The following is a 26,950-nucleotide window of genomic DNA, read 5'->3' as shown; positions in this document are numbered from 1 at the left end:
CATTGTAAAGTGTAACTCTAAAATGAAACTTGTGGCTCCTTTAAGTCTTTATACTCTTTGGAAGAACCAAATGAACTCAGTTTTTTCTGGTATGGAAACATTTTCAGTTAATGGAGCATGACTGAAGCATTTTACTCTGTCAGTTGATTAAGTTTCAAAGCTATATAGTGTCATCGTTTTTTTATCCAAACTTGTAAAATCATGCTTAATAATATTATTTTCTTATGTCTCTGCATTTACATTATATGTTTTAATCACTATAAAATTTTTATATTTTTCAAATTAGAATATACTGCTATTATTATTAAAGTAGCACTCCATATTGTCTTTTAATAAATATTAAATTTTGGTCAGGGCCAGTAAGATGCCAAAATTATGCTATCTATGTATCCACACACATAAATAAATGCACATACATATACACACGTATATATTATATATACAATATATATAAACTTTCATCTGTAGACACTCACATATGTAGACATATTCACGTAGTAGCTAAAACAATAATGTGAAGACATTCTTTAGAAAAGTTATTAAAATAAAGTCTAACAATTAAATTATTTCAATAATTAGGCTCTTGCCATAGTGTGGACTAATGCCAAAAAATAGGTAAGTCAGTCTGCTGATTACTGCATTAAGTATCTGGAATTTCAGAATAAACTCTGTGTGTGTGTGTGTGTGTGTGTGTGTATGCTGCAAAAATAATAAAACTACTGAAATAGATTTTGTCACTATCAAATTTTGGAACTTTGATGGGAGATTTTCTTCATTTTGCTGGAAAAATAAAGTTAATTTGTAGGCAGACACCATTGTCCGAATTGACTGGTAAGAATTTTAGCTATCATTAACTAATTCAGCAACATTTTTCTCATAGTACTAAGGAAGACTACAATGGCCACAGTTTCCTTGTTCCAGCTACCTTCCCTATCTTTGCAATGACTATTATATACCCACACATACACATACATATACCCCAACATGTTAGTATAGCTCTAATAGCTAGCTTCCTCTGGTAACTGGCATCTTTACAGTGACATGAAAAGAAAAATGTGTAAAGTAGTAGTAGAAAATATATAAATATGTTATGATACTTTCTTTGACTATTGGAAACTTAACCTTCAACTCAGAAATGCTTATACCAAATGTGATCATTATTATGTATGATGTGGGGACAGTCTAGGTCCTGGATTCTGCTAGACACCACCCTTATTAAATATTTTCTTACCTAAGTTCAGTATCTTGAATTCACTTTTTAAAGTAGATTGTATATAAAGTTCAAAAGTAGAATTAACGTTCAAGCTCTGTTTTAGAAAACACATGAGCAAATTGTAATAATTATCCTATTGGGTAAATACTAAATCTAAAAATGTTTGCCAGATGTGGGTATAGAAGGTTCTGACCGAGTACATCACTTAAATTCTGTCTTTTCTTTACTGTAACAAGTGATTCGTAGCCAAGCTCAGTTATGTATTAGAACAGTTCTCTAAGGGAAAATCATTCTAAATTTAGAATGTCATTTTATTCCCTTTTTTTTTTTTTTTTGCAATGGGAAAGCTTAACTTTGAGATTTTTACAGTTGGCACAATTTAGACTATCATTATCTCATCATTTAAAAAAGTTGCTTCTTAAAGAAAAAATCAATCATGTTAAAAAGCATTAGGAAACTGTTCTTTAATCTGGTAATCGTATGTGTGTTATCTCTTTGAAGAACTGACTGATCATCTATTTATTTTTTCCTTTGGAGGCAGACTTTAGAAGTACATGTTCTATATACTAGTGATTGTTTAACAAAATGCTTGACAGAGTTTAAAGTACCATGATTATCTAACAAAAACAATGATGTTGATATATTAGCAACATGATTATCTTCAGTTTAAAAATTAAGATTGCTTAGATAGAAAAATTTAACGAGGCATTTTAAGATTTTCCTTCGCTATATAGATCTTCTGTTTGGTTTGAAAACATCTGTTACGATTTTTAAAAGAATCTCCAGACTAAATGCAAATTAAATTTATACTCAGTACGCTATGTTTGCTCTCTCCATTCTTACAAATCTCCCAACAGAACCAATAAGAATTATGTACCTAAATCAAGAGTAAGCTATTATTTTTGTGGTACAAAATGCATTATATTATTTTCACACTGTTAAGGGGAGGTCATATAATGTAGGAGGAAATGACACAAAATATAATCACAAATGGGCTGCCTCATATATCTTAAAAAATGAAAAGACATGATAAATTCTGTCATTTATAATAGTATGCTTTTACCCTATATAAGGAAATTTTGTTTTGTTAAATGACATTTCAAAGAAAAATATCATTTGCATGGAAAATGATCTGCTTTAATATTTAAAATATTTCAGAAAAGCATGTATGTCAAAAGACTGATAGATGCTGAGTTACAGAAGCTTAATTTAATGAATAACCTTTATGGCACAATTTCTGTCAGTCTCTGTATAGTAACCACTTTGTCTCCGACTGAGATGCCACTTGTTGTGACCAAAAACTCACCCCTTTTACCCTTTTATTACTTATTATATAGTATTATATATTTTATTACATTATCCACCATTAAGGGAGGTATGTACACATATGATGCTTCCAACATTCTGCCTCTCATGGTTTACAGTTAGTCAGCAGATAGTTTCTAATCGATGCACAATTTATTTGGATTTAGAGAGTTACTGAGCACCTAATTCCAGAGATTTACTGAGATGGTTACAATGGATACTGTGCATTGTGGGTATAGTGATGATGAAAACAAAAGTCTTATCCTGGAAGGATATTTTTTTTTTTCACTTTTCTCTTTTTCTTTCTCCAACTCTTGATCAGTTACTTCGAGAGCATCTTCCTCTAACCCACTTGCATTCATGAGCCAAAATGTAAAATTACTAGGCTAGGGATGTGTAGTGTTATGAAGAAAAATAACAATACACAATTTTAAATTTGAACCTAAAATAGAATCAGAGTCATTTACCTGTAGAACTTTTTGGAATACTTTAAAGTCCCCTTTAGAACTTCTTCAGTTATTTTCATGTACCTTTTCCTTGTTAAATCTGCTTTTCTTTAAATGCCACTAGTTCTATAGAAAACTTTAAAATATATTTCATTCTGCTAAATTGCTAATGCCAACAGTATTGTATACTATTCCTCATTTCACAGACACTGATTTAGTCTGCAAAATATGTTAAATAGGCTTATTTGAGCCATTCTCAGACATATAATAACAATTTATACCATTATTTTAATTCAGTTTAATTTAATTTTTTTTGAGACAGGGTTCATTCTATCACTCAGGCTAGAGTGCAGTGGCATGAACCCAGCTCACTGCAGCCTCAACCTCCTTGGCTCAGGTGATCCTTCTGCCTCAACCTCCCATGTAGGTGGGACCATAGGCATGTGCTACCACACCTGGCTAACTTTTTAATTGTTTGTAGAGACAGGGTCTCACTTTGTTGCTGTGTTCATCCACTCTTGCATTGCTGTAAAGAAATACTTAAGACTGGGTAATTTCTAAATGAAAGAAACTTAATTGGCTCATGGTTCTTCAGGATGTGCGGAAAGCATGATGCTGGCATCTGCTTGGCTTCTGGGGAGGCCTCTGGGAACTTACAATCATGGAGGAAGGCAAAGGGGGAGTGAGGTATCTCACATGGCTGAGCAGGAGCGAGAGAGAGAGGGAGGAGGTGCCACACACTTTTAAAAGACCAGACCTCACAAGAATTCACTCACTGTTGCAAAGACAGTACCAAGGGGGTTGGTGCCAAACCGCCTCCATGATCCAATCACCTCCCACCATGTCCCACCTCCAACACTGGGGATTACAGTTTGATATGAAATCTGGGCAGGGACACAGATCCAAACCATACCAGTTGCCCAGGCTGGTCTGGAATTCCTGGGCTCAAGTGATCCTCTCACTCAGCCTCCCAGAGTGCTGGGATTACAGGCATGAGTCACAGCGCCCAGCTATACCATTATATTTAGAGTAAATTTTTTCAGGGTTCCAAGAATGAGCTTCAAAACTTGAGAACAAAATCAATTTACAAAGCCGAGTCTGCTGTCTTGTGTAGTTAATCTGAGAGGAGAAATCAATTGCCAAATTGTAGAACAAAGTATTCTGTGTATATTCAGGTATGTATATTTAACTATATAGAAACTTTATTTTAAAATATTCTCTCTGTGTGTGTGTGTGTGTGTGTGTGTGTGTGTGTGTGTGTGTGTATTATAACAGGGGTCCCCAACTGTGGCCTGTTAGGAACCGGGCCACACAGCAGGAAGTCAGCTGTGGGTAAGCAAGGGAAGCTTCCTTTGTATTTACAGCCGCCCCCCGCCCCCCCTGCCACCCCACATTGCCCACATTACTGCCTGAGCTCCACCTCCTGTCAGATCAACAAGGATTACATTCTTACAGGAGCGAGAACCCTTTTGTGAACTTCTTATGTGAGGGTTCTTGATTGCCAGCTCTTTTGGAGAATCTAATGCCTGATGATCTGTCACTGTCTCCCATCACCCCCAGATGGGACTGTCTAAATGCAGGAAGACAAGCTCAGAGCTCCTACTGATTCTACATTGTGGTGAGTTGTGTAATTATTTCGTTATATATTACAAAGTAATAACAATAGAAATAAAGTGCACAATAAATGCAATGTGCTTGATTCACCCTGAAACCACCACCACCCCCAACCCCACCCTGGTCTGTGGAAAAGTTGTCTTCCCATGAAACTGGTCCCTGGTGCCAAATAGGATGGGGACAACTGTTTTATCACACATTCATGTGTCCACCATTCACATTTAACAAATATTAATATTGTCTTATTGCTGTTTTAGGGCTTTTATTGCTGTTCCTTTAAAAGGTTGCAAATATCATATTGCTTTAATTACCATAGTTTTATAATAGGTATTGAAGCTCTCCCCTCCTTCTTCAAAATTAGTTTGGCCTTTTCTGATTCTTTACTTTCCTATATTAATTTTGGAATCTTAGTGTCAGTTTCTATTTTAAAAACTAATAGAATTTTAGTTAAGCTGCTTATTCATTCAGCCTTGATGATGGGTTTGCAGGAAATTTACATGATTCCTAAGTGTTTTCTCATGCACTGAATGAAGACCCGTTCTTATGTGAGGTAATGTAAGAACCTAGGTAGGGCCATCCAGGGAGAGTTATGCTCCAGAGAAGAGAGAAACCTTTGGATAGGACAGGTGATGAGATAAGGCCTAATGAACAGAATGTCTTTTTTTCCCCTATAGTGCAATAACTGCAATTCTTAAGATCCTATGTTATTTAAAATTATGTTTAAAAGTATTACTTGCATATGAAAAAAATTGATTACCACCCAGAGTTTCCAGTTCACAATTTTATAGTTAGTTTTCCTGCAGAAATTAAACAATTAAAGGCTTCGATCAAACCTAACAAAACACATAATTGCATCAGTTTTTCCTTTTAAGCCACGCTTCACTAACACTGTCTTCTCTATTCCTTTCGCCTTGACCTGGCATTTTTACATGGAGCACAATGCATAGGCACCAGCAGTTCTTAACAGAAGCACACATAACTAAGTAACACTCCAATGAAGTACCTAGACTGAAGCAACCATGTGTTCCTATGCTACAGACACAGGCTTTTTATTTTTTTCTTCGAAGTTGGTCTAGTTCCCAATACCCCCTGCTGTATAACCAACATGGGTCTAGTTAAAGCAAATTATGTTAACTAATGAATTAAGCACATTATATCCAATTCACATTATGAGAACTTTACTAGTTTAGTCTGGCATCAGAGCTTAGATACAGATTCAGTCAGGAAATTGTCAACATCATGGAAGTCCTGTGGATTGCTGTAAGTGTATGTCCCAGAGGTTGGAGAACAAGGGAGACTGTGACTTTAATACCCCAAAGCCAGATGGGATCCTTGCTTAAAGAGAAATGAAGTACTGGCCAGGATCTCAGAGTCTCAGGAGCAGGGGAACTAGACAAGTGATTCAGTTTCTCAGACTGGGGTATAAAATAGTGTCTTGTTCACAAGAAACAGGACCAGAGCCTAACTACTAGAATTCACTGGAAAACTAGAATAGAACTGGACCAACAATATGCCATATTTTAATGCTGCTCTACAAAGCTAATGGCCTCCATCTCTTTAAATTCTCTCTAACAATGAATGCAGTTGGTCCCTGATCCCATGAGCAGAGTGGAGCCTTGCTGTATATGTGAATTGTATAACTCCAGTGTGGTAATTGCAGGAACAAACGGGCAGAAAAAAGGGCAAAGTTCATCATAGTGAAAATGGAACTCATGGCAGATCCTCTGGATCCCACGTTTTACAAGAGACTGTTTATTAGGTCTGCATTTTAACCTCATGAGTCTCCTCAGTTTATCCAAATGAAATATCGACCTCCACTGAGATTCAGTTCACTTCACTAAACCTCTAAGCCTTCATCACCAATTGTTAGACTGTTTATATGCTAGGTACAGTGAATAAAATGAAATATAAACCATACTTTTTGCTCAGTGGGATAACAAGTAAAAATGGAATTCAGTGTCAAGCTATACACATAGGCTTAAAAATTTATTATTAACAGCCACTTTGGAAGACACTTTGGCAGTTTCCTACAAAACTAAGCATACTTTTAACATAGGATCCAGCAATACTTAAATGTGGAAATCAAACTATTAAAGATTTCAGAAGATAATATGGAAGTAAATCCCTGTGACCTTAGGGTAAAGAAGGATTTTTTTTAAACAAGATTTAAGAACATGAAGCGTGTGATTAACCAGTTCAACCACATTAAAATTAAGAGTTTAATCAAAAGATACCATAAAACAAACGGTACAGTGGAGGAAAAGGTGTTTGCTACTGTGTTACAGTTAAACACATTTAACTGATACGGTCCAGTTTCAAGAATATATAAAGAACTACAAATTAATAAAATCAAATACCCCAATAGAAAATATGCAAAGTACCTGAACACTTTACAAAAGAAGGCATCCAAGGAGTCAATAAGCATATAAAAAGATGTTCAACCTAATTAATATTCAGAGAAAGGCAAATTATACCTACCATATTTGGCACAAATTAAGAAATCTGAAAATACTAAAGATTGGTGAAGATATGGTGCAACTAGGATTCTTACACACTGCAGGTGAGAATGTAAATTGGTGCAATCACTTTGAAAAGCTGTTTGGCATTGTCTAGTAAATTTGAAATTTTATGCAATTTATGACCCAACAGTTTATTTTGCACATCTATACTAGAGCAGTGATCCCTGGGATCTCTGAGGCATTTTCAGATCAAAACTAGTTTAACAATATTAAGACTTCATTTGCCTAAAAAAAAAACCAACAAAAACTATATTGATATTTGCACTGATTGTGTAAAAGCAATTGTGGGAATAAATGCTGACACCTTAGCCTGAATCAAGACAGCCATACTAGTATTCAGTGTGTTTGTAACTCCTATGCACTCACAATAAAACCACACCATTTTCACTTGAGTGTCCTTGATGAAGCAGCAAAAGTATTAGTTTTATTAAGTCACAATCCTTGAGTTCATGTCTTCTTAATATTCTATGTTACCCATTACTGCTACATGAATACTGGCTACATGATATTTCTGGGTCAGAGGCAAAAGATGTTATTACAGTACAGCAAGCATCATAAGCATCAACATATTTACATTGGTTCCCCTTGGCCCCAAATTCCACAAGGGTGACACCATATGGCCCATATAAATGCTGCACATGCAGTGAGTTTGCATTGCAACTGAGAAACATGGAGCTTAAGGAATCTACCACTTTTATAGCAAGTATTAAGTTAACCTGTTCTTTGTCCAAGAGGAGAGATGTTACCTCATCTCTCAAAATTACCCTGACAAATGGCTTGAGTAAAAGAACAAGTGATCAGGCACATGCAGCAAGATGTGGAGGATCACAAAAGGCCCAAGGATGACTGTCTCTCCCAATATGTATCTGTCTCTGTGTGTGCATATGTGTGCATGTGTGTGTGTCCCTGTGACTCTTTTTCTCTATCTGTGTGTGTGTGTTCCTAAAACCCTCCACAAATGAGAATCATTAACTCAATGTAATCTGAAATGTTTACTAAACACATAAAACTGGCAGTGGAGATATTCCCTTGTTACCACTATTCATCCATTGGGGTGGGCCCGAGGTTTGCCAAACACTCCTTTGTTCTTGTTTTTGTTCTTCTTTTTTTAAATTATTATTTTTGAAACTCAACAGCAGAGAGTTGAGTTAGTTTTTCTTCTCTCTATTATTTATCTATACTTAGTTCAAGGCACAGCATCATTATCTGTATCAGTACAAGCAGGGACCCTTCTTGTTTAATGCTTGTATTAGTTTTTATATTTCTATAGTCCCACTTATCTCCTCTTGTAGACAGTTACTCAGATAAATTTGATATGTATATTTGAATCCCTATGTATCCTCATAAAATATTGCAGATTGTTTTGTTGTGTGTTTACTTTTTACTTTTTAAGTCTGAAATGATTTCATATTTACAGAAATATTACTATAGTAGAAAGATTTACCATGTGTTTGTCACCCAGATTCAAAAATAGTAAAGATTTTACAACACTTGTTTTATCTTTCTCTATTTATATGTCCATAAATATTTTTCTGATCTCTTTGAGAGTAAGCTGTAGACATTATATCCTTTTTTCCTAAACATTTTAGCATGTATTTCCTAAGAACAAAGGATATTCTCTATATAGCTGTCATACAATGGTCAAATTAGAAAGTTTGATATTGATACACTACTATTATCTAGTATACAGTTCATACTCCAATTTCATTTATTGTCGCCAGCAATGTTTGTTTTCTGTAGCATTTTTTTTCTCCCTAATCCAGTTTCCACTGCATTTACTTGTTATCTTTTGAGTATTTAATCTGGAATAATTCTTCAGACTTTTTTGTTATTCAAGATTGTATATGTAACTTTTGTTTACTTATATGGTGTAGCGCTACAGATCTTGCTCCCTTTCTTAACTATATATTTTTTACTCTTTTTAAGATCCACTCATATAGGCCAGATGTGGGGGCTCATGCCTACAATTCCAGCACTTTGGGAGGCCAAGATGGGAGGATCACTTGAGCCCAGAGTTTGAGATCAGCCTTGGTAACATAGTGAGACCCCATTTTTATGAAAAATTTAAAAATTTGCCAGGTTTGGTGTTGCACACCTGTGGTCCCAGCGACTTGAGAGAATGAAGTGGGAGGATTGCTTGAGCACAGGAGGTCGAGGCTGCAGTGAGCCGTGATTGTGCCACTGCACTCCAGCCCGGGTGACAGAGCCAGACCCGGCCCCGTTGCCCCAAAAAAGATCCACTCATATTAATGTGTAGACATCTATCTTGTTTGTTACTTCTAACTTCTGCTTAGTATTCCACAATATACATCTGCCAAAAAAGAAATATATTTTATACTACAGCCTGAACATCCTATTAAAGGGATCTTTTGAAGCTGATGTCATGAATGTCAGTTGTAAACTTACATTGTACTTTGTGTCACTGTAAGTGAACTATTTGACATTGCCAGATCATTTCTGGGATTTCTTATGTTTGAAATATAGGTTACAGAAGTATATATTCTCTTAAATGACTAAAACCTAAATCCTTGAGACAACTATCCACAGCTGACAGCTAAACTATAAATATTATTAATAGAAATAAAACTCAGGATTTTCTTCAGTACTTGAGTTCATTGGTTTTAAAATCTGTTGGCTTACATACATCTGAAAGGATTTTTTAAAATCATGTACCTTATTGTGTATTTTTCAGTTGATGTCTAAAATTTTTCCTTTTATGTCTAAGTAATTGCAAAGGATAGAATTTCCAGTGTTGCAAATATTGTTATTTAAAAATAGAATTGATATAGCCCTCTCTTAATTATATGCAGTTTAATCTAAATGCCATAGCAATTAGGTAACTATCATTATGCATTTAAAAAATACATCAACAGGTTCTGTAGTCAAAATTTACATCATTTTCCCCTCTTTTAATTCAATGTGCTCATTCCCATTTAGAACTTTATCTTAATGTATATTTTAATATATCCTAATATATTTTAAAATATATTTTATGCTTGAGTATTTTAAAATTATACACTGTATTATATCTCTCTACAGCAAAAACATGTATATTAACATTTATTAATTTGTTTCTATGATCAGAAAGAAAATAAAAATTTCTTCCAGATTTGATGTTCATTACATTACAATAATTATTAGTTTCAGTGATTGTTTGGAAGAACATATACATATTACAAATTTTGATAAATAATTAAATACATAAGTAAAGTTTTTATTAGAAGATGTTGTTAATTGGATGTATTTTTTCAATTATTGCATTTATGTATGTAGTGCTATAACGAGGCAGGATTTCAGCATCAATTCAATTTCTATAGATGTGAATGCTGAGAAAATTTGCCCACATAAGAAGTAGACAGGGATAAAAGGAGTTTATTATAGAAATATCACTCAACTCTTTGAACTCCTTTTGAATTATTTGTCAAAATATAACCATGGGAATCTATCATCAAAGAATAGTTTTAACCATTGATCAGCTGGTTGTTTGATTATGTGCTCCTGCAAACCTGATAAAAGTGAGGAATTGGAAACTACCTGATATGGTTTAATTAAAATCAATCATCAAAAGTTATTCTCTTAACATTGACACAAATGTTCACTTGCCTCTTTTCTTGGCATCATGTTTTTATACTCCAAGGCAATGTACTATTATAAAATTATAGATAGGTGAAAGATATGCCTTTCTTTGTAAGACAGGAGATAGAATTTTGAAAGTAGGAGCTTGATTTGTTTTTAGAAAAGAGTGCGTAAGGAGTCAAGAATCTCGAAATTGATGCTCTTAAAGCCATCTGAGCCTGTCTACATACCTATGTTAACATGAAACAGGGATACGTATAAAATTGCCGCTAAAAGGAAATAGTATTTTTAAAGCTATCATTACTTGAAAAGAATCATAGTGTTATTAACACAGTAGCGTCAACGTTTCAGAGAAATAAGGAATATTACCCATTTACACTACTGAGGTCTTTATGTAAATCCATAGTTGATTATTTTGACAGAATGTACGTCTGATTCAACACACTTGAAACTTCACCTTCATATTCCTTGAAGACCATTCACAGAGACTTACTCCACTGTGTTGAGGTCGGCCTAGAATACTAAATATTGGTGTTCTTGGAAGGTTATTTGATGTTTTAATTTAGGGCTCTGGATACTGTCATACACTTCTCTTTCTTTGCTTATTTTTGTTCCTCCACCTGAATTACTAGCTCTTCCTAATATGTGTGTATGCACATATATGGGGCTGGGAGGAAAAAATATATATAATATTTTATATATATATATATATATATATTTTTTTTTTTTTTTTTTGAGACAGAGCCTTGCTCTATCACCCTGGCTATGGTATAGTGGTACGATCTCAGCTCACTGCAACCTCTGCCTTCTGGGTTCAAGTGATTCTCATGTCTCAGCCTCCTGGGTAGCTGGAACTACAGGTGTGCACCACCACCCCCGGCTAATTTTTTCTGTATCTTTAGTAGAGGGTTTCACCATGTTGGCTAGACTGGTCTCGAGCTCCTGACCTCAGATGATCCTCCCGCCTCAGCCCCACAAAGTGCTGGGATTACAGGTGTGAGCCACTGGGCCTGGCCTATGCGGACATATTATATGTCTTTATTATAACTCTTTTAATGTTGTACTTATGAAAGTCAATTAATTCTGCTTCCTAAGCATGTCTCAAACCTAATTCTACCTGTTTATCCAGCACCCTTGTTCAGATCAACATCAGTTCTCAGTTGGTAATGATCTTCTGACTACTCCCCTGGCTCCATTCTCTTCCTACTTCAGTATCCCCACCATGGAGTTACTATAATTACTTGTCTAATAGACAGATCAATTCCATATTCCCTGACTCAGAAATCTTCAGTTGCTCTTACTTACAAATCTTCCCTGTTTCTATGCTGCCAAGAGGACTGATATTAATATTTACTTTTATTAATTATCTTGTACTTAACTATTCCCAACTACCTTTCCAGATTTTTTTCTCCAGCAACTATCCTCATCTATTTTATACTCTAGTGACATTTTCTTGGACATATATCATGGTGCACTTACTAGAATATATGTCATAACAGACACATAAATTTATTTTCTTAGTAATATTCAACCTAAACTTCTGGTTACTTGTGAAGAAAGGTTAAAACGTATATGTAATCTGTATTACACATACATTGTATAAACACACACACACATATAGAGTATGTAGTGGGTATATCCTTTTCAGGAAAACATTTTTATTTTAAATGTAAAATGTAAAAATGTGTTTTTAGATCACATTGTTAGCACTAAGCGTGGCTATATAACACAGGAAAAAAATGACAAAATATTTTTAAAATGAAGGAGGCCACAATAAAGAAAAACCATAATCCTTAACTATATCTATGGTTTTCAAAAAAGCGTTTTGAAACACACATACAAACGACTACAAATTACATGTGTGTTAAATTATCTTTTATTAATATTAATAAGAAAAAGGACTTCTGTATTTGGCCTATAACCTAAAACTCAACTGATCATAGCTATCTTCTTATAATTCTCTTTTGGATTCAGCATAGTGAGGTAGGATGAACACTAACATATTAAAAGGTAGGTTCTGCTAACAGTTCCAACACTGACAAACTGTGTGATCTTTAGCAGGTTGTTTATCTTTGCTAAATCTGTTTTATAATTTATAAAGTAAGAATTGATATGTAATATATACGGCTCAAGGAGAAATTGAAACGTGTGATAACAGGTGAGAGTATGTGACTACATTTAAAGAGATTTAGACATGTGTTGTATCACTGAAGTATTCTTTATTCCTTAGTCTCTTTAATTTTAATCCTAAATTTCTTTAGAGGATATAGCCTATCCTGATGGAAGGCATATGTTGATAAGGCTAATAAATGGCCAAACAAGGAAATAAGGGATGTGTTGGTTTTTTTTTTTTTAATTTATTTTTTCTATGTTTCTTCCTCATTAAAACAGTTTTGGTATGAACCATGATGGAATTGGAAATTCTTGTGGGACGAAAGGTCATGAAGCAGCAAAACTTATGGCAGCTCACATTACTGCGAATACCAATCCTTTTTCCTGGTCTGCATGCAGTCGAGACTACATCACCAGCTTTCTAGAGTAAGTAATCTCTGGAGAGTGATGATAAATTGCTCCAGAAGTAAGCCACTGGTAGAAGCCTAATATGTAGTGCTTTCAACTTTGCATAATGAGTAACTTTTATAGGGCCTACTGATATTTCAACTGTTTCTTAAATACTTTAATATATCATTGTGGCAATTTTTTTTCTTCATATAGAATTTATAGAATAGAGGAAGTGGAGCAAGGATATAAGTGGGACTGATGGTGTGAGTGTTACAATTGTTTAATAAATGGGACACAATTTCAGAAAGCATTCAGATTTGCATGATTTAATAGTACATAGGCCAAACTTATGTTCAGTGATTACATATTTTATTTTGTCGGTGAAAAAACTGAGTTCTATAGGAGAGCCAAAGTATCTAATAGTAACAAACAACAACAAAAAATAACCAAACACCAAGGAAATGAACACTTTGAGAAAAATATTTGTTTTTGAAAATGTATTAAGCGATCCATTTTTCTGCAGTTTGAGAACTTTTTGGTCCTTTAATGTATATTCCAAGAGTCTGGTTATTTAAATGTGAAGAATACAAATTAGCTCAGGTATAAGCATGTTAAGGAAATCAGATGTTCTTCTACATCTCACTTGCATAGGGCTTGAGGATTGTACTTTGGAAACTGATAGACTTGGGTCTCACTTCTAAGTGCGTGTTCCTTAACTTTTCTAATCTTCAGTGTCCTAAGTTGTTAAATGAAGTTAAGTCATACTGTTTATGTCATCAGGTGTTATATATGTAATTATGTGTCATACTATAATGTATATAAAATATATAACAGACATTCTTTAAATGGTAAATATTATTTTAAATAATATCAAGATTTCAGTGCTTTATTGCTTTACCATGATTTTTAACTGTTTTGTGCCATTTTTTTTTCCTTGGGGAAGAGAAATTAAATACTCTGTGAAAAAGTAAGGTATACATAAAGTACAGACCAGCAATGGAAATTCTTCTTAAAAATTGGCTCTGTTCAAAGTTTATATTAAAACAATTATATTGTAAAATTTTAAAAATTCAAACAGGTTACATACGGTAACATTATTTATTAAAATTTCCTTCATATCTACTAATAGCCAGAGCATATATTTTGAAAACTATGATTAGATATTTTTAAAAGGTCACAAACAAGAGACTTTAAATTACCTAGCACAATGCTTTATTAAAAAACAAATCAAAAGATAAATGTTTAAAATGAGCTCTTTTAAATTAATGTAATAATAAAGTTGAAGGAATTTGAAATTTATTTGAGAAGGTGGTTCTTCTGATAACCATATTATAACCTAATAACTTTTAATTTTAGTAACAGAAGAGTATAAGATTATACTTGCCTACGGTGAAAACTGATTGAAGTGCTATAAAGGTACACCACAGAGCATTTGTAAGATATCTTTTGGTTGTTCTTAATACAAAGCACTAGCAATATCACGTTCTAAGATGTTTTTAATGAGATCGTTTACCTGAAACATTTTTGAAGATCTGCTCTCCCTAGACATCAAGTCAGATCTGGAATTTCTCCCTTGACTTGGCTTATGTTTTTATAATGGAGTATTAATGTCCATCACCAGAAAGACAAACTGTGTAACATGCTCAGGATTCCTGTGCATTTCTGATGGTTGCTCTTATCTTGTTGTTTTCGTTGTTGTTGCTGCTGTTGTTATTGCTTTTGTGCCGTTTTCTTTTCTCCTTTATCTTGTTTCTGTCCCATTGGCTATATTGCACAGCTCATTTGCTAGTACCATCTCTGTATACTAAATACAAGGACCAGTTGTGATCTCCTGTCAGATCTTGTCTACTTGAAACCATATTGAGGCTAAGACACTCCAAAAGGGAATCCTTAAATTGCTGGTAAAATACAGTTTAAAAATCACCACTGGTTTGGTGAGGGACATAAAAGTATTACTAGTTTCAATAAAGTGTTCCATTGAATTAATTAAAAGAATTGATCCAAAAAGCATTATTTAAGCCTTATTGCCTCTTTGCATTTTGTATGTGTAAGCATGATTAGTGTTGACAGGGTTCTAATGGGCTTATTTATCCTGTATTTTATAAAAATATTTCCATGTACATCCTCATGGGAATGCTCACAAAGTTAAAACTATTAATGAAAGATAGATGTGAAGCACAATGGGTAGAGACTTGGGGAAAACTTGGCTTTCCCTCCTCTTTAATAATAAAACTAAACAAATCTGATTATAATCTGACCAAGCAATAAAGGGTTTTTAAACACAAGGCTCTTTAAAAAGGTCAGTTCACCAGAGCACAAAGACATAATAGTAACTTTCTTGAATTTCTTTGTTCCTTTTTATTAATGCAGTGAACTTAATTGCTTTAACAGCTATACGTGATATTTTTTAAAATCCAGTGCTATTTTGATCAGGGATTGAGGTTACATTTATGTTTTATAGTTGGCTCAAAAAGGCTCATAACATTTTATTTTAGCTTCTCTTCTCAAGAAAAAGAATCTTGAAAGATGAATTGTTTAGGAACTGCAGCCCAGCCAACAAAACGCATACCTTTCTCTACTTAGTAGCTGTATAGGCCAAAGATGATGGTGGATTTTAACAATGAGCTTTCTATGATTTATAGAGATTCACTATTCACTATGTTCAACTGAAAACGATTCCATGGCCAATAGAATACAAAGTCTCTCGTGTCATTCTAAAACACTAGGTGCTACTGATCAATCAGGAGTTTACCAACTCCCAATATTTTTTTTCAGATTTCTTAAACTCGGTGATTCAATAAGTGGTTCATGAATCGCCCAGAAGCCGTCCTGATTAAATAATAAAGAACCCATTTCCGTTAAAATGGACGTGTTATGCCAGCTTCTGATGTTTTCCGGCGACGGCTTTGCAGGTAGTGTCTTTCCTATCTGCCTGCGGGACTGATTTATTTATTTATTTAGAATATAGAGAAAGGTGAACCTGGTATTATGGCTCACACCCATTGATGACTATGGGCTAATTTACCAGGCAGTGGTAGACAGCCAGAAGTAATTTAAGCCAGTTTTTCGTACATTTTCCACCACTTAGCAATAGTACAGAATAATTTCATATAGTTTTCAAAAATTATGGGGGCTCTGTGAATCAACTCTTGCTCTATTAAAATTAAAGCCTGTTAACTTGTTTGAACTGTCAAAGATCCATAGCAAAATTTCCTACAGTTCCAAATTAAATACAGAGTAGACATTTTCACAGAAAGGATGGAAGCTGAACGTATTAAGAGAAGCAATGTTACGGTCAGAGTTGACCTAGGAGGAAAGGTGACTGTGGAGCTACAAGAGAAGTGATATAAGATGAGCAAGATGACCAAAGCACTCACATTTCCTCTCTAGCAATGACCTTCGAAAGTCAACATCAGGCTGTTATATAAAAAACAATCTTTATAGATGAAACCTTTTTAAATAAATGTAGAATCTAAGAACTTGGCAAAACAGGTTTCTCCTCCTTCTGTTTATCTGATACATTTGGGGAACCTTGCTCTAATCATAATAACTTTGATAAGTCATAATTATATATAGGGGGAAAAGGGTAAACCACTCTCAATACAGTATTTGTGTCTTGAAAGCTTCAAGCTCAGTTATATTAAGGGTGAGAGAGAAAGATTTGCCTTAGAAGGCAGTACGTTGTTAGCTTCATTGAGAAGACTGACAAAGCAGTTTATGAGAATATAGTATGTAAGATGGTTGACTTACTATAGATGATACCAACCCAATTCTGTTTTGCTTAATTTATGAATCAGCACAACTTAGTGGAATAAAAATAGGAGGTGGCATTAAGTGTTAACTTTTTGTTGTTATTGTTAAGAGACTGTTAAGATATGTACAGGGTTATAGAGAAAGATTTATTTTTTAGATTGACCCACTGTATTATGGACTAAAAGTTTCTATTTTATGGTATAACTGTTTTAGTGAAAATACATCTAAAATCACAATTAGGAGTATATCCTAATGTGTTCTGGAAACAAAGCCATGAATGCATATTTTACATAGGAATCTAAATTTTTGCTGAAGACCGAACTCTAACTCATATTCCTATATTCAAGGCTAATTTTTGGACTATGCAAATAAGACCTCTCTAAATTAGAAGTAGAATTCATAAAATATGACTTTCTCATCATGCTGCAAACATTTTGGGAAATGTAAATATACTTTGATTTACTATGAATTTCATAATCAAGGGAGAAGTATATTCTGAAACTAATGCATTTTTTTGCTTGGTCTTAGAAGCATAAACAAAAATAGAGGCTAGGAATTCAATAATTATCTGTGTTGCTGTAGATATTAACTAGGGTTTGGCTTTTTAGTTGTGATTATATGCTGCTAGGAAAATAATCACAGGTCTACTTTTTATATGTACAATTTTGCTCTGACAAGTACATGTTTAATAATGTTGTAACTACATATCATAGATGGAGACTATTCTACATTTGATAATGAGTGAGGTTCATGTTTTCTGACTGGAAAAATTTGCATATTACACCAACATACAAACCATCTATGTTTAAAATTATTATTTGATGAGAAGATTTGTATATAGTATCACTACAGTACTATTATAATTTTGATAGTAGCATAAATAACACTGGACGTTGTAAGAATTGTATAGTTATATCTCCATTAGCTAGAACCCTAGATTAAATAAAAATTTCCCATAAATTTCAATTTTTTAAAAAAACGAGATAATTACAAAATATAAGACAACAACTTATATCTAATATTTTATGAAAGGAGATGTTAGGTTGGCGCAAAAGTAATTGTGGTTTTTGCCATTAAAGTAATTGCAAAGCCACAATTACTTTTGTGCCAACCTAATAGATTTACACATTTATACCAGGAAACATACAAAAAGTGTTCATCTCAGCATAATTTGCAATTCTTAGAAATTGGAAATAATCCAGATATTTATTAGTAGAGGAATTATAAATAATTGTGACATACTTATAAATGGAATATTAAAGAACAATAAAAATGAACTGGCTACAATTACATTTACACACATCAACATAAAAGTATCTCATATTCACGATATTGAGCAAAAGAATAAAGTCACAAAAGACTACCCACAGTATGACTACTTTTATATAGAGTCTCAAAACAGGCAGATGAATAATAATTAGACAGTAAAATTATTAAGCAAAGCAAGGAAATTATTATTATAAAAAGTCAGAATAGTAGTTACCTTTGGGGGTGGGGGGAAATGAGGGCTATTACTGGAATAAAGCACTTGAGAATTTTCATAGGAAAAAAAAATAAGGAAAAGCACTCCCAAAATATACATTGCTCGCATCTATGTCTTCCACCTCTGTACCTGTATCTGTAATATTTCATAATGGTAATTGATGACTCAGAGGCATGAAAATATCCAGAATTATTTTAAGAATTAATTAGTAACTAATAATTATTGTCTATAGACTTTAGTTACTTGAACATAGCAGGAAAGTAGCAGACAAATTTTGGTTAACATAGTGCAAAAAGCATTTTTCTTGCTTAACCCTTAGTTAAGAATTCAAATATAGGCTGGATGCAGTGGTTCATGCCTATAATCCCGGCACTTTGGGAGGCTAAGGCAGGAGGATCTCTTGAGACCAGGAGTTCTAGACCAGCCTGGGCAAGATGGTGAGACTCACTATCTACAAAAGATACAAAAATTAGCCAGGCATGGTGGTACGTGCCTCTGGTCCTAGCTCCTCGGGAGGCTAAGGTGGGAGGATCACTTGAGCCCAGTAGTTCAAGGCTGAAGTTAGGTGTGATCATGTCACTTCACTCCAGCCTGGGTGACACAGCGAGACCCCATCTTAAAACAAAATAAAAGAATTAAAACAGGAAAACGATCCCATCCCTCAAATATTTAAATCAAGGTTTTACTGTATATACCAGATATGGTTACTAGAAGGAAAATGTACTACACATGTAGTAAACATGCATTGAAATGTACAGACAATTTAAATCCACCTTGCAGATATATCCCCACATTTGCTTTACTGGCAGACACTTGACTTGTAAGCCTTGCTAATTTGTACAAATACAACCAAATCCATTTCAAAAGTCCTTTGTTTATTCCGTGTTTCTAAATACTGGTTCATTTTTAAAGATCCATATGGTTTTCCTTTATGTTTTATTTCATATGGTGTTTTATTCTTCTGTAAAAATATACTGGAAAAGGAGAACAAGACTTGTCTAGACTACATTAATACAAAGCAATAGGTGCTTCCAAAGAACTAAAACAAAAACACACGTTTGGGATAAACTTTCTTAGAAGAGTTTTGACCACAGGTGTGTGCAGTTCATGGCATTCTTGGTGGTGTGAAGGCCATTGCAGTTGTCCTCTGGTTTGGTAGTTTTTAAAGAACATGAACCATGATTAGAAGCCCACTAATATTAATATATTGAAACAATAATTTTAGATGAAGCAATTATTCTTGCTTCCTGCTGGGTTAAGTCAGTTTCCAATTTGCCATCAGAAAAGAATTTTTTCCTCAGGATATCTATTCTTAAACTCTTCTTTGGAGTCCACACAGTTCTTTCTCTGATTCTGGGTTAATTTTATGTATTACTAAAAGTAATTATTTTAAAATTTAAATAAAATAAGTTGATGTCACCAAAAGCTGGTGTCACTTAGGTGAATATATCCTACACTTTTTTGATTATGTCATTGTAAATATTTTTTGCCTATTGGATACCTACTCCAGTACACAATTTAAAATAAATATTTTCTATAAAAAATATTTATAGTAGTGCTTAACTTGTTATTTTATTTTTATTACATATTTAATTCCTTTCATAAAGATGTTTATAATTTTATTGTCAATAGAAATGAAACAGATATTTTAGAAGAAAGTTGGGGAATTAAACTACTAATTCAGTTATCTCACCAATATCCATATTATCAAAATGGTTCTTTTCCCATTATACTATTCAAATATGACCTCTTTGTCATTAACCTTAATATATAATTTAAAATTTACTAGTAGCATTACATTTGCCTAAAGTTTGCATATCCATATAGATTAAAGATATATTACTTAATAAAACCAAAAAAGCATTCTATTTAAAAAATTCATCTAGAGATAATTTTTCTTGCTGAGGTACATGTTAATTTCTAAAAGTATAATAAAAAGGTAATAAAAAAGTGTTCTGTTATGAAAACTGGATAGCTGGGTGAAAAAAGATTGTTCTTTTTTAGTTAGATACCTTGAGCAGTGACAAACGAAATGATTGTAGTAGCCAATGGTAAAATCCATCTGTATTAGTACCATACTTAATATTCCATCTAAATATTTCTTATTGATTAAAAAATTAGGAGGGCATGAAAGAAAGGAGAAGGATATAAAGAAGACAGTAGTCTGTCTCTTTCATCTTTAACTCTATATCACCTTAGGAATAGTATGGTTCAGTTTTTAAAAGGTATTAATTTGCTGCTGTGTGGGAACATACCTTTTTATATAACAAATTGACTTTGACATGTTAAGAATATAAGAAACTTTTAAGTGAATAGGAAAGTGATTGTTATGCATAGTTCTTTCTTAGTTATCTATAAATGAAAAATTGTACTGTCCTAAATAACAGTTGAGGAACTTCTACTTGTGAAATTATTTTCCTTTGGCAAAGTGGATGGAAAAGATTTGGGAAAAAAAAAACAAAACACAAGTGCTGGCACAATGGACAGGAATGTTGGAAAAAATTTTTAAATGTTGGCATAGGAATTCTTTAAAAATTCTAACTTACTCACATGTGAAATGAAAGTAAAAAAGCATCTGTCCTATTTTATGCACACTGACTAAATAAAAATGAGCAATTATATTTAGCAAAGTTTAAAGCTTTTTAAACTAAGGTATTCTGTCTGGGTTTTGGCGACCTTTATGTTATTTGTTCCACTGAATTAAAATATTATGTTTGAGTGCAGGCATAGCTTGAAACGTAGAAATTATACAAAGAAGAGAACATTCTCTTTTCCAATTCTGATGATTCTAGATGAAATATGAAATTTTTGAGAGACTAAACACTTCTAATATATTTGAGAGGAAAACTTTGGTCCTTGGCCTCATCTGTCATTCAACCCATTTATTAGTGAAATATTTCAAGAACCTATGGACATGCCTTAACACAACATCTATTGTTCTGCGCAAGGTGGAACTATATAAATTAGGTCTTTAAGGATTATAACCATATTTATTTTTTAAAAATTTTCTGCATTTCATGTTTTTAATTCTACTACCAGATGTGGTTATATTTTGAATGAAAACAAACAAGAAGCTTACAGCAATATGAAATTCTGTTTTGATTCCTTGAGAAATTAGTTTAAATCAAGGCCAACATGACATTTTCAGATTGTTGTCTGAAATGATTTTATTGTGTCTTGGTGCTGAAATGAATTATTTGGAGCTCTTATTCAGGTTTCAGTAAAGCTATTCTGTTCTGTCATGTGATTATTTATTGGGAGAATGTATTGTTTTTCATGCATCAAGTTATTAAAACAAAGCTCAACACATGGTTTCATAATTGTGCCTGAAATAGTCCATAGAGTACCTAATTTCCTTTGATCCTTTATGTTGAACAGTTCAGGCCGTGGTACTTGCCTTGATAATGAGCCTCCCAAGCGTGACTTTCTTTATCCAGCTGTGGCCCCAGGTCAGGTGTATGATGCTGATGAGCAATGTCGTTTCCAGTATGGAGCAACCTCCCGCCAATGTAAATATGGGGTAAGAAGTCTTCATCCTTATGTTTCGTCATTTATATGTGTTCTTCCATGACACAGATGTTGAGATAGAATTATGATGAATGTCATTTCCCTCTAGCAATATCTTTAATTTAAATATAGCTTTTGACACTGCAGTTTTTCTGATATAATATTTATAATATTTTTTCTAAATGTTTCAATAATCCTAAGTTAAGCACATTACAGATTTCTTGTGAGGGATGCAGGTAGAATTTTAGTAATTCTTAATGTGTTTTTTCTTTAAATCTTAAATTTATGATGCCGACTTTATTTCGTCTTTTGAAATATTATGGCTTTAAAATCCCTCTACATGCCACTTTTCTGATACTCTTATAATTGAGCTAAAGGAAATTTTTACATTAGCTAGACGGCTTTGCTTTTATTCATACTTGATAGTACTAAGTCACATCATGTTGCTTCATCCACTGCCCACATTCCAACACCACAACCAAGCAGGAACAAGAAGACATTAGCTTAAGTAGTGAAACAAGGAAAATTGCTATGGAAGAAAAAAATGTAGGCATCATAATTTACTCTGCATGTCTGCCTTAAAAAGAAGTCACAGTGTCTACATCAGAAAATGAATACAAATTCTTTTTAAGTTTCACAGAGCAAGATTTTAGTGGACATGTTCATATTAAGAACATAATATAAGCATAGTGAATGAAAAAATGGGTTGTTAATATGTCAAATTGCTTACCAAAAAAATTCAGATTTAAAAAATAAGTTGAAAGCTTGATTTCTTTTTCTTTTTCTTTTTCCTTTTTTTTTTTTTGTTTTGAGACAGAGTCTTGCTCTGTCACCCAGGCTGAAATTCAGGGGTGCAGTCTTGGCTCACTGCAACCTCTGTCTCCTGGGTTCAAGCGATTCTCCTGCCTCAGCCTCTTGAGTAGCTGGGAATACAGGTGTGCACCATCATGCCTAGCTAATTTTTGTATTTTTAGTGGAGACGGGATTTTGCCATTTTGGCCAGGCTGGTCTCAAACTCCTGGCCTCAAGTGATCCACCCACCTTGGCCTCCCAAAGAGCTAGGATTATAGGCGTGAGCCACCATGCCCCACCTGATTTCTATTTTTATGCAAATAGTCTTTTAAATCCTGTTTTAGAAATAATAATAAGTATTAGGGTGGTATTGTACTGTATCATTGTACTGTATGTATCCTCTTTGGGTACAGAATAAAGGGAAGTGTTTTCTTAAATATCTCTTGGATGACAAGTGTATTATTATTATTCTTGTTAGGCTTTAGCAGCATATTTCTGCACTAGATTTAAAGATTGTGTGTGATTATATGGATATGTAGAACCTTGTGTAAAACTTTGGCTTATCCTTAATCTTATTTTGTATGGTTCTAGTTTCTTTTGTTCTTAGGTTGTTTGTTTCAATAAAAGTCAGTCAAACTTTAACCATAGTCTTTCTATATATACTTATGGATTAATACATTGAAATTCATGATCAAATGAACTTAGAAAATTTCTGTTAGATTATTCATATCCATGTCTCTCATTTCTTTGTTAGCAAGTGAAATAATCTATATTTTTGTTTTCTATTGGAAACTGGATTTTAACTCCACCTGCAAATTTCTACATTAGATAATTTATATTATCAGTTTTGTAGAATCTATGGCTACAGGATACAGTCTTTCTCTCTCTCAAATAAATTAATAAAAATTTGACTTAATTCTTCTTGCTATATCTATATATCTAATTCAGTTCAGACTAATTGATTTGAAATGAGATGAACAATACAAAATTACATATTTTTACTTTATGTTCCTGATATTCTGCTTTTACATTCTTTTTATTTGAGATGGAGTTTTACTCTGTCACCCAAGCTGGAGTGCAGTGGCACAATTTTGGCTCACTACAACCTCCACCTCTTGGGTTCAAGAGAGTCTCTCACCTCAGCCTCTGAGTAGCTGGGATTACAGGCATGTGCCACCACACCTGGCTGTTTTGTATTTTTAGTAGAGATGGGGTTTCACCATGTTGGCCAGGCTGATCTTGAACTCCTGACCTCAAGTGATCAGCCTGCCTCGGCCTCCCAAAGTGTTGGGATTACCGGCGTGAGCTACTGTGTCTTAATATGTTTTGTTTATAAATACTTCTGTAATGGTACAAAATAAAATTGGAAAACTGAGAAAGACATTAGCATCTTACAAACCTATACAGTTTTAAGTATTTTATCATGAATCCTTTTCACTTTGATTTGTAGCAAAATAATGGTTTCCCTAGATTCATATGAAAATGCTTGTGTTATTTTTTTAAGTGCTATATGTTACTAACAAAGTATATTGAGTCATAACTGATTCTTTACAATCACTCCCACCTCTGAACTTGTGTCAGTTTACACAAACCTACACTGGTTTATATCTGGTGAATCCCTAAAGTTTTAAACAATTCTAAATACTACTTTGGAAAACAATAGTGGTTTCAAAGTTCAGAGTCCAGTGGGTAAGCAAATCATATTTCAGATGGTAGCTGAAGGGAAAAACAAACCAGCCCTGATTTAGGTAGCTGTCTGAGTATAGCATGCTGAAATGAACACTAAATACAGTTGCTGTAGACTTAGGAGAACACTTTAGAATTTTTGAGAGGGGATACATCTGGTATTGAAAAATCATGAAATGATTCCTCTTTCAACTAGCAGATCTCTCATGATGTCAGGAAAGATTTTAAAGAACTACAGAATGGGCTGGGCGTGGTGGCTCACCCTGTAATCCCAGCACTTTGGGAGGCCGAGGTGGGTGGATCACGAGGTCAGGAAATCGAGACTGTCCTGGCTAACATGGTGAAACCTCATCTCTACTAAAAGTACAAAAATTAGCCGGTGTGTTGACGCGCGCCTTCCAGCTACTCAGGAGGCTGAGGCAGGGGAATCACTTGAACCTGGGAAGTGGAGGTTGCAGTGAGCCGAGATCGTGCCACTGCACTCCAGTCCAGCCTGGGCTACAGCGGGACACTTGGTCTAAAAGAAAAAAAAAAAAAAAAAAAAAAAGAACTACCGAAGGATCTATACTGCTTTCCATCTCTTCCACTTGGCCATGAAGTAGTCATTGCTGGGTTACCAGTGATTACATCTGTAGTTAAGAAAAATCTTGCCTGAATTCTTAGTGAGTAGGTTCATTAATATACATGTTAGTTATGTTTGGAAATTTACATGAAAATTTTTCTGTTTTATTTTACTCATGGCAACATTTTTCATATTATTCTTGCATATCATCTATTCTTATTTTTCAGGTGTTATTAAAATTCCAATAGAAGTTGTGAGGAGGTTGTAATGGCTATGAATACAAAGAGCAAAACTGTACAGTACAATATACAGAGTAATATAGTTGTATAATGCAGTAATCTATAAATGATGTATAGTTTCTGGTATTTATGTAGTGACTTTTTTCTGAACTACTTCAGACTGAGTTGATAAAAATCGTAATTATTGGCCAGGCACGTTGGCTCATACCTGTAATACCAGTACTTTGGGAGCCCGAAGCAGGTGGATCACCTGAGGTTGGGAGTTTGAGACCAGCCTGACCAATGTGGAGAACCCTGTCTCTACTAAAAATACAAAATTAGCCAGGCGTGGTGGCACATGCCTGTAATCCCAGCTACTCGGGAGGCTGAGGCTGGAGAATTGCTTGAACCCGAGAGGCGAGGCTTGCAATGAGCTGAGATCGTGCCACTGCACTCCAGCCTGGGCAACAAGAGTGAAACTCCATCTCAAAAAACAAACAAACAAATCATAATTATTATATAATATTTTATAGGTGAGGAAACTAAAAATACAGAATGTGATATACCTACTCCAAAGTAAAATAAATAAAGTCCTAATTGATGTCAGTTCTCTTTTCTATTAGGAGTAGTAATTATGTTAATGAAGCAAAGGTAGCAGATGTATTTTGTTTCACAAGACACTTGTTATTAAATTTTTATCAGGTAATGTCTGTTACTAAAAATCTTCTCGAAAGTCCCTATCTTGTCCTAGTCTTTTTTGGGAGAGAGGTGGTCAGGAGATCTTCTCTAAAGTCATTTTTTAGGGTCATAAGTTATCAGATGTCTGAAACTCTGAGTCCTGGATTTGAGTGAATTTCTTTTCTTTCACCTTATATAAAAAAATAGGATGTCTTCAAGGTAAAATACAAGTACAGACAAGTAGCCTGAAAAGCTAGATTCTTACTAGATCATCTAAAAATATCTGCTAGCTCTGTTGTAGGTTTCTAAGGGGACTTGGATAATTCCTGGATGAAAATACATTGCAAATAAAACAGCAGTATCAGTATGTCCAAGAAATGTTTCTTTCCCTTTTTAGAGTAACAAGCTCTTTCCTGTAAAACTCTGGAGAATCTGTTGTCTCACTTTTCTTCCATTTTCCATTAATCTCCTCTTTTATTAGAAAAGAATACAAAAACTGAATTAACAAAAAGCATATTGCAGTAATAACAATAAGTTTAAACTTAGGAAGGAAGTCACTAATGAACCTATATAATGTAGGGGCCGTAGGTGATCTTTTGACTGCTTCCCAAAAGGCATAGATTAATTTAAGGCTCAGCCTCAGCTTTAGCTCTTTATTTCTTTATTCTGTCACTTAAATCATATCTCAAATATTGTTTTCCAGTACACTTAATGGTTCAGTATAGGTTAACAATATCCAGTACATAATTTACTATTGATTATTAAGAGCTGATTGTTCATCTACAGGTAGATTTAAGGCCACAAAATCAAAGAAATTTTATAGACATCATAGATTGGTTTATTTATGGGAAATTTTTATTGTCTGTGAAGTTTGTCACTGTTTACATAGACTTAAGAGTTAGCACATAAATGCATAATAGTGTGTTGTACATGTTACTGCTTATTTTAAATGTAGAACTGAAGAATCAGTAGATCATATATCCTGAACCATAAATGGGATGATCTAGTACATGGTGTCATGATGGATGGAACAGCATATTTTTATCAGAATATTTTAAATAAAAAAAATCTGTTCACCATAAACTATTACCTATGA

The 26,950-nt window shown here is 33.9% G+C and overlaps 1 protein-coding gene across 1 annotated transcript in view; it reads left to right on the top strand.

Moving 5' to 3' along the window:
* The window catches only part of ADAMTS6 (ADAM metallopeptidase with thrombospondin type 1 motif 6), a 326,707-nt gene that overhangs the window by 167,170 nt on the left and 132,587 nt on the right, over positions 1 to 26,950 (top strand). Inside the window, exons 10-11 of the mRNA XM_025388157.1 lie at positions 13,065 to 13,211; positions 21,790 to 21,931. Of these exons, the coding sequence (XP_025243942.1) occupies positions 13,065 to 13,211; positions 21,790 to 21,931 (289 nt within the window). The remainder of the gene's footprint in view (positions 1 to 13,064; positions 13,212 to 21,789; positions 21,932 to 26,950) is intronic.

Source organism: Theropithecus gelada, chromosome 6 (assembly GCF_003255815.1).
Source record: "Theropithecus gelada isolate Dixy chromosome 6, Tgel_1.0, whole genome shotgun sequence".
Classification (NCBI taxonomy): domain Eukaryota; kingdom Metazoa; phylum Chordata; class Mammalia; order Primates; family Cercopithecidae; genus Theropithecus; species Theropithecus gelada.
The sequence above is the reverse complement of the archived record's forward strand: the minus strand, read 5'-3'. Positions and strand labels throughout refer to the sequence as shown.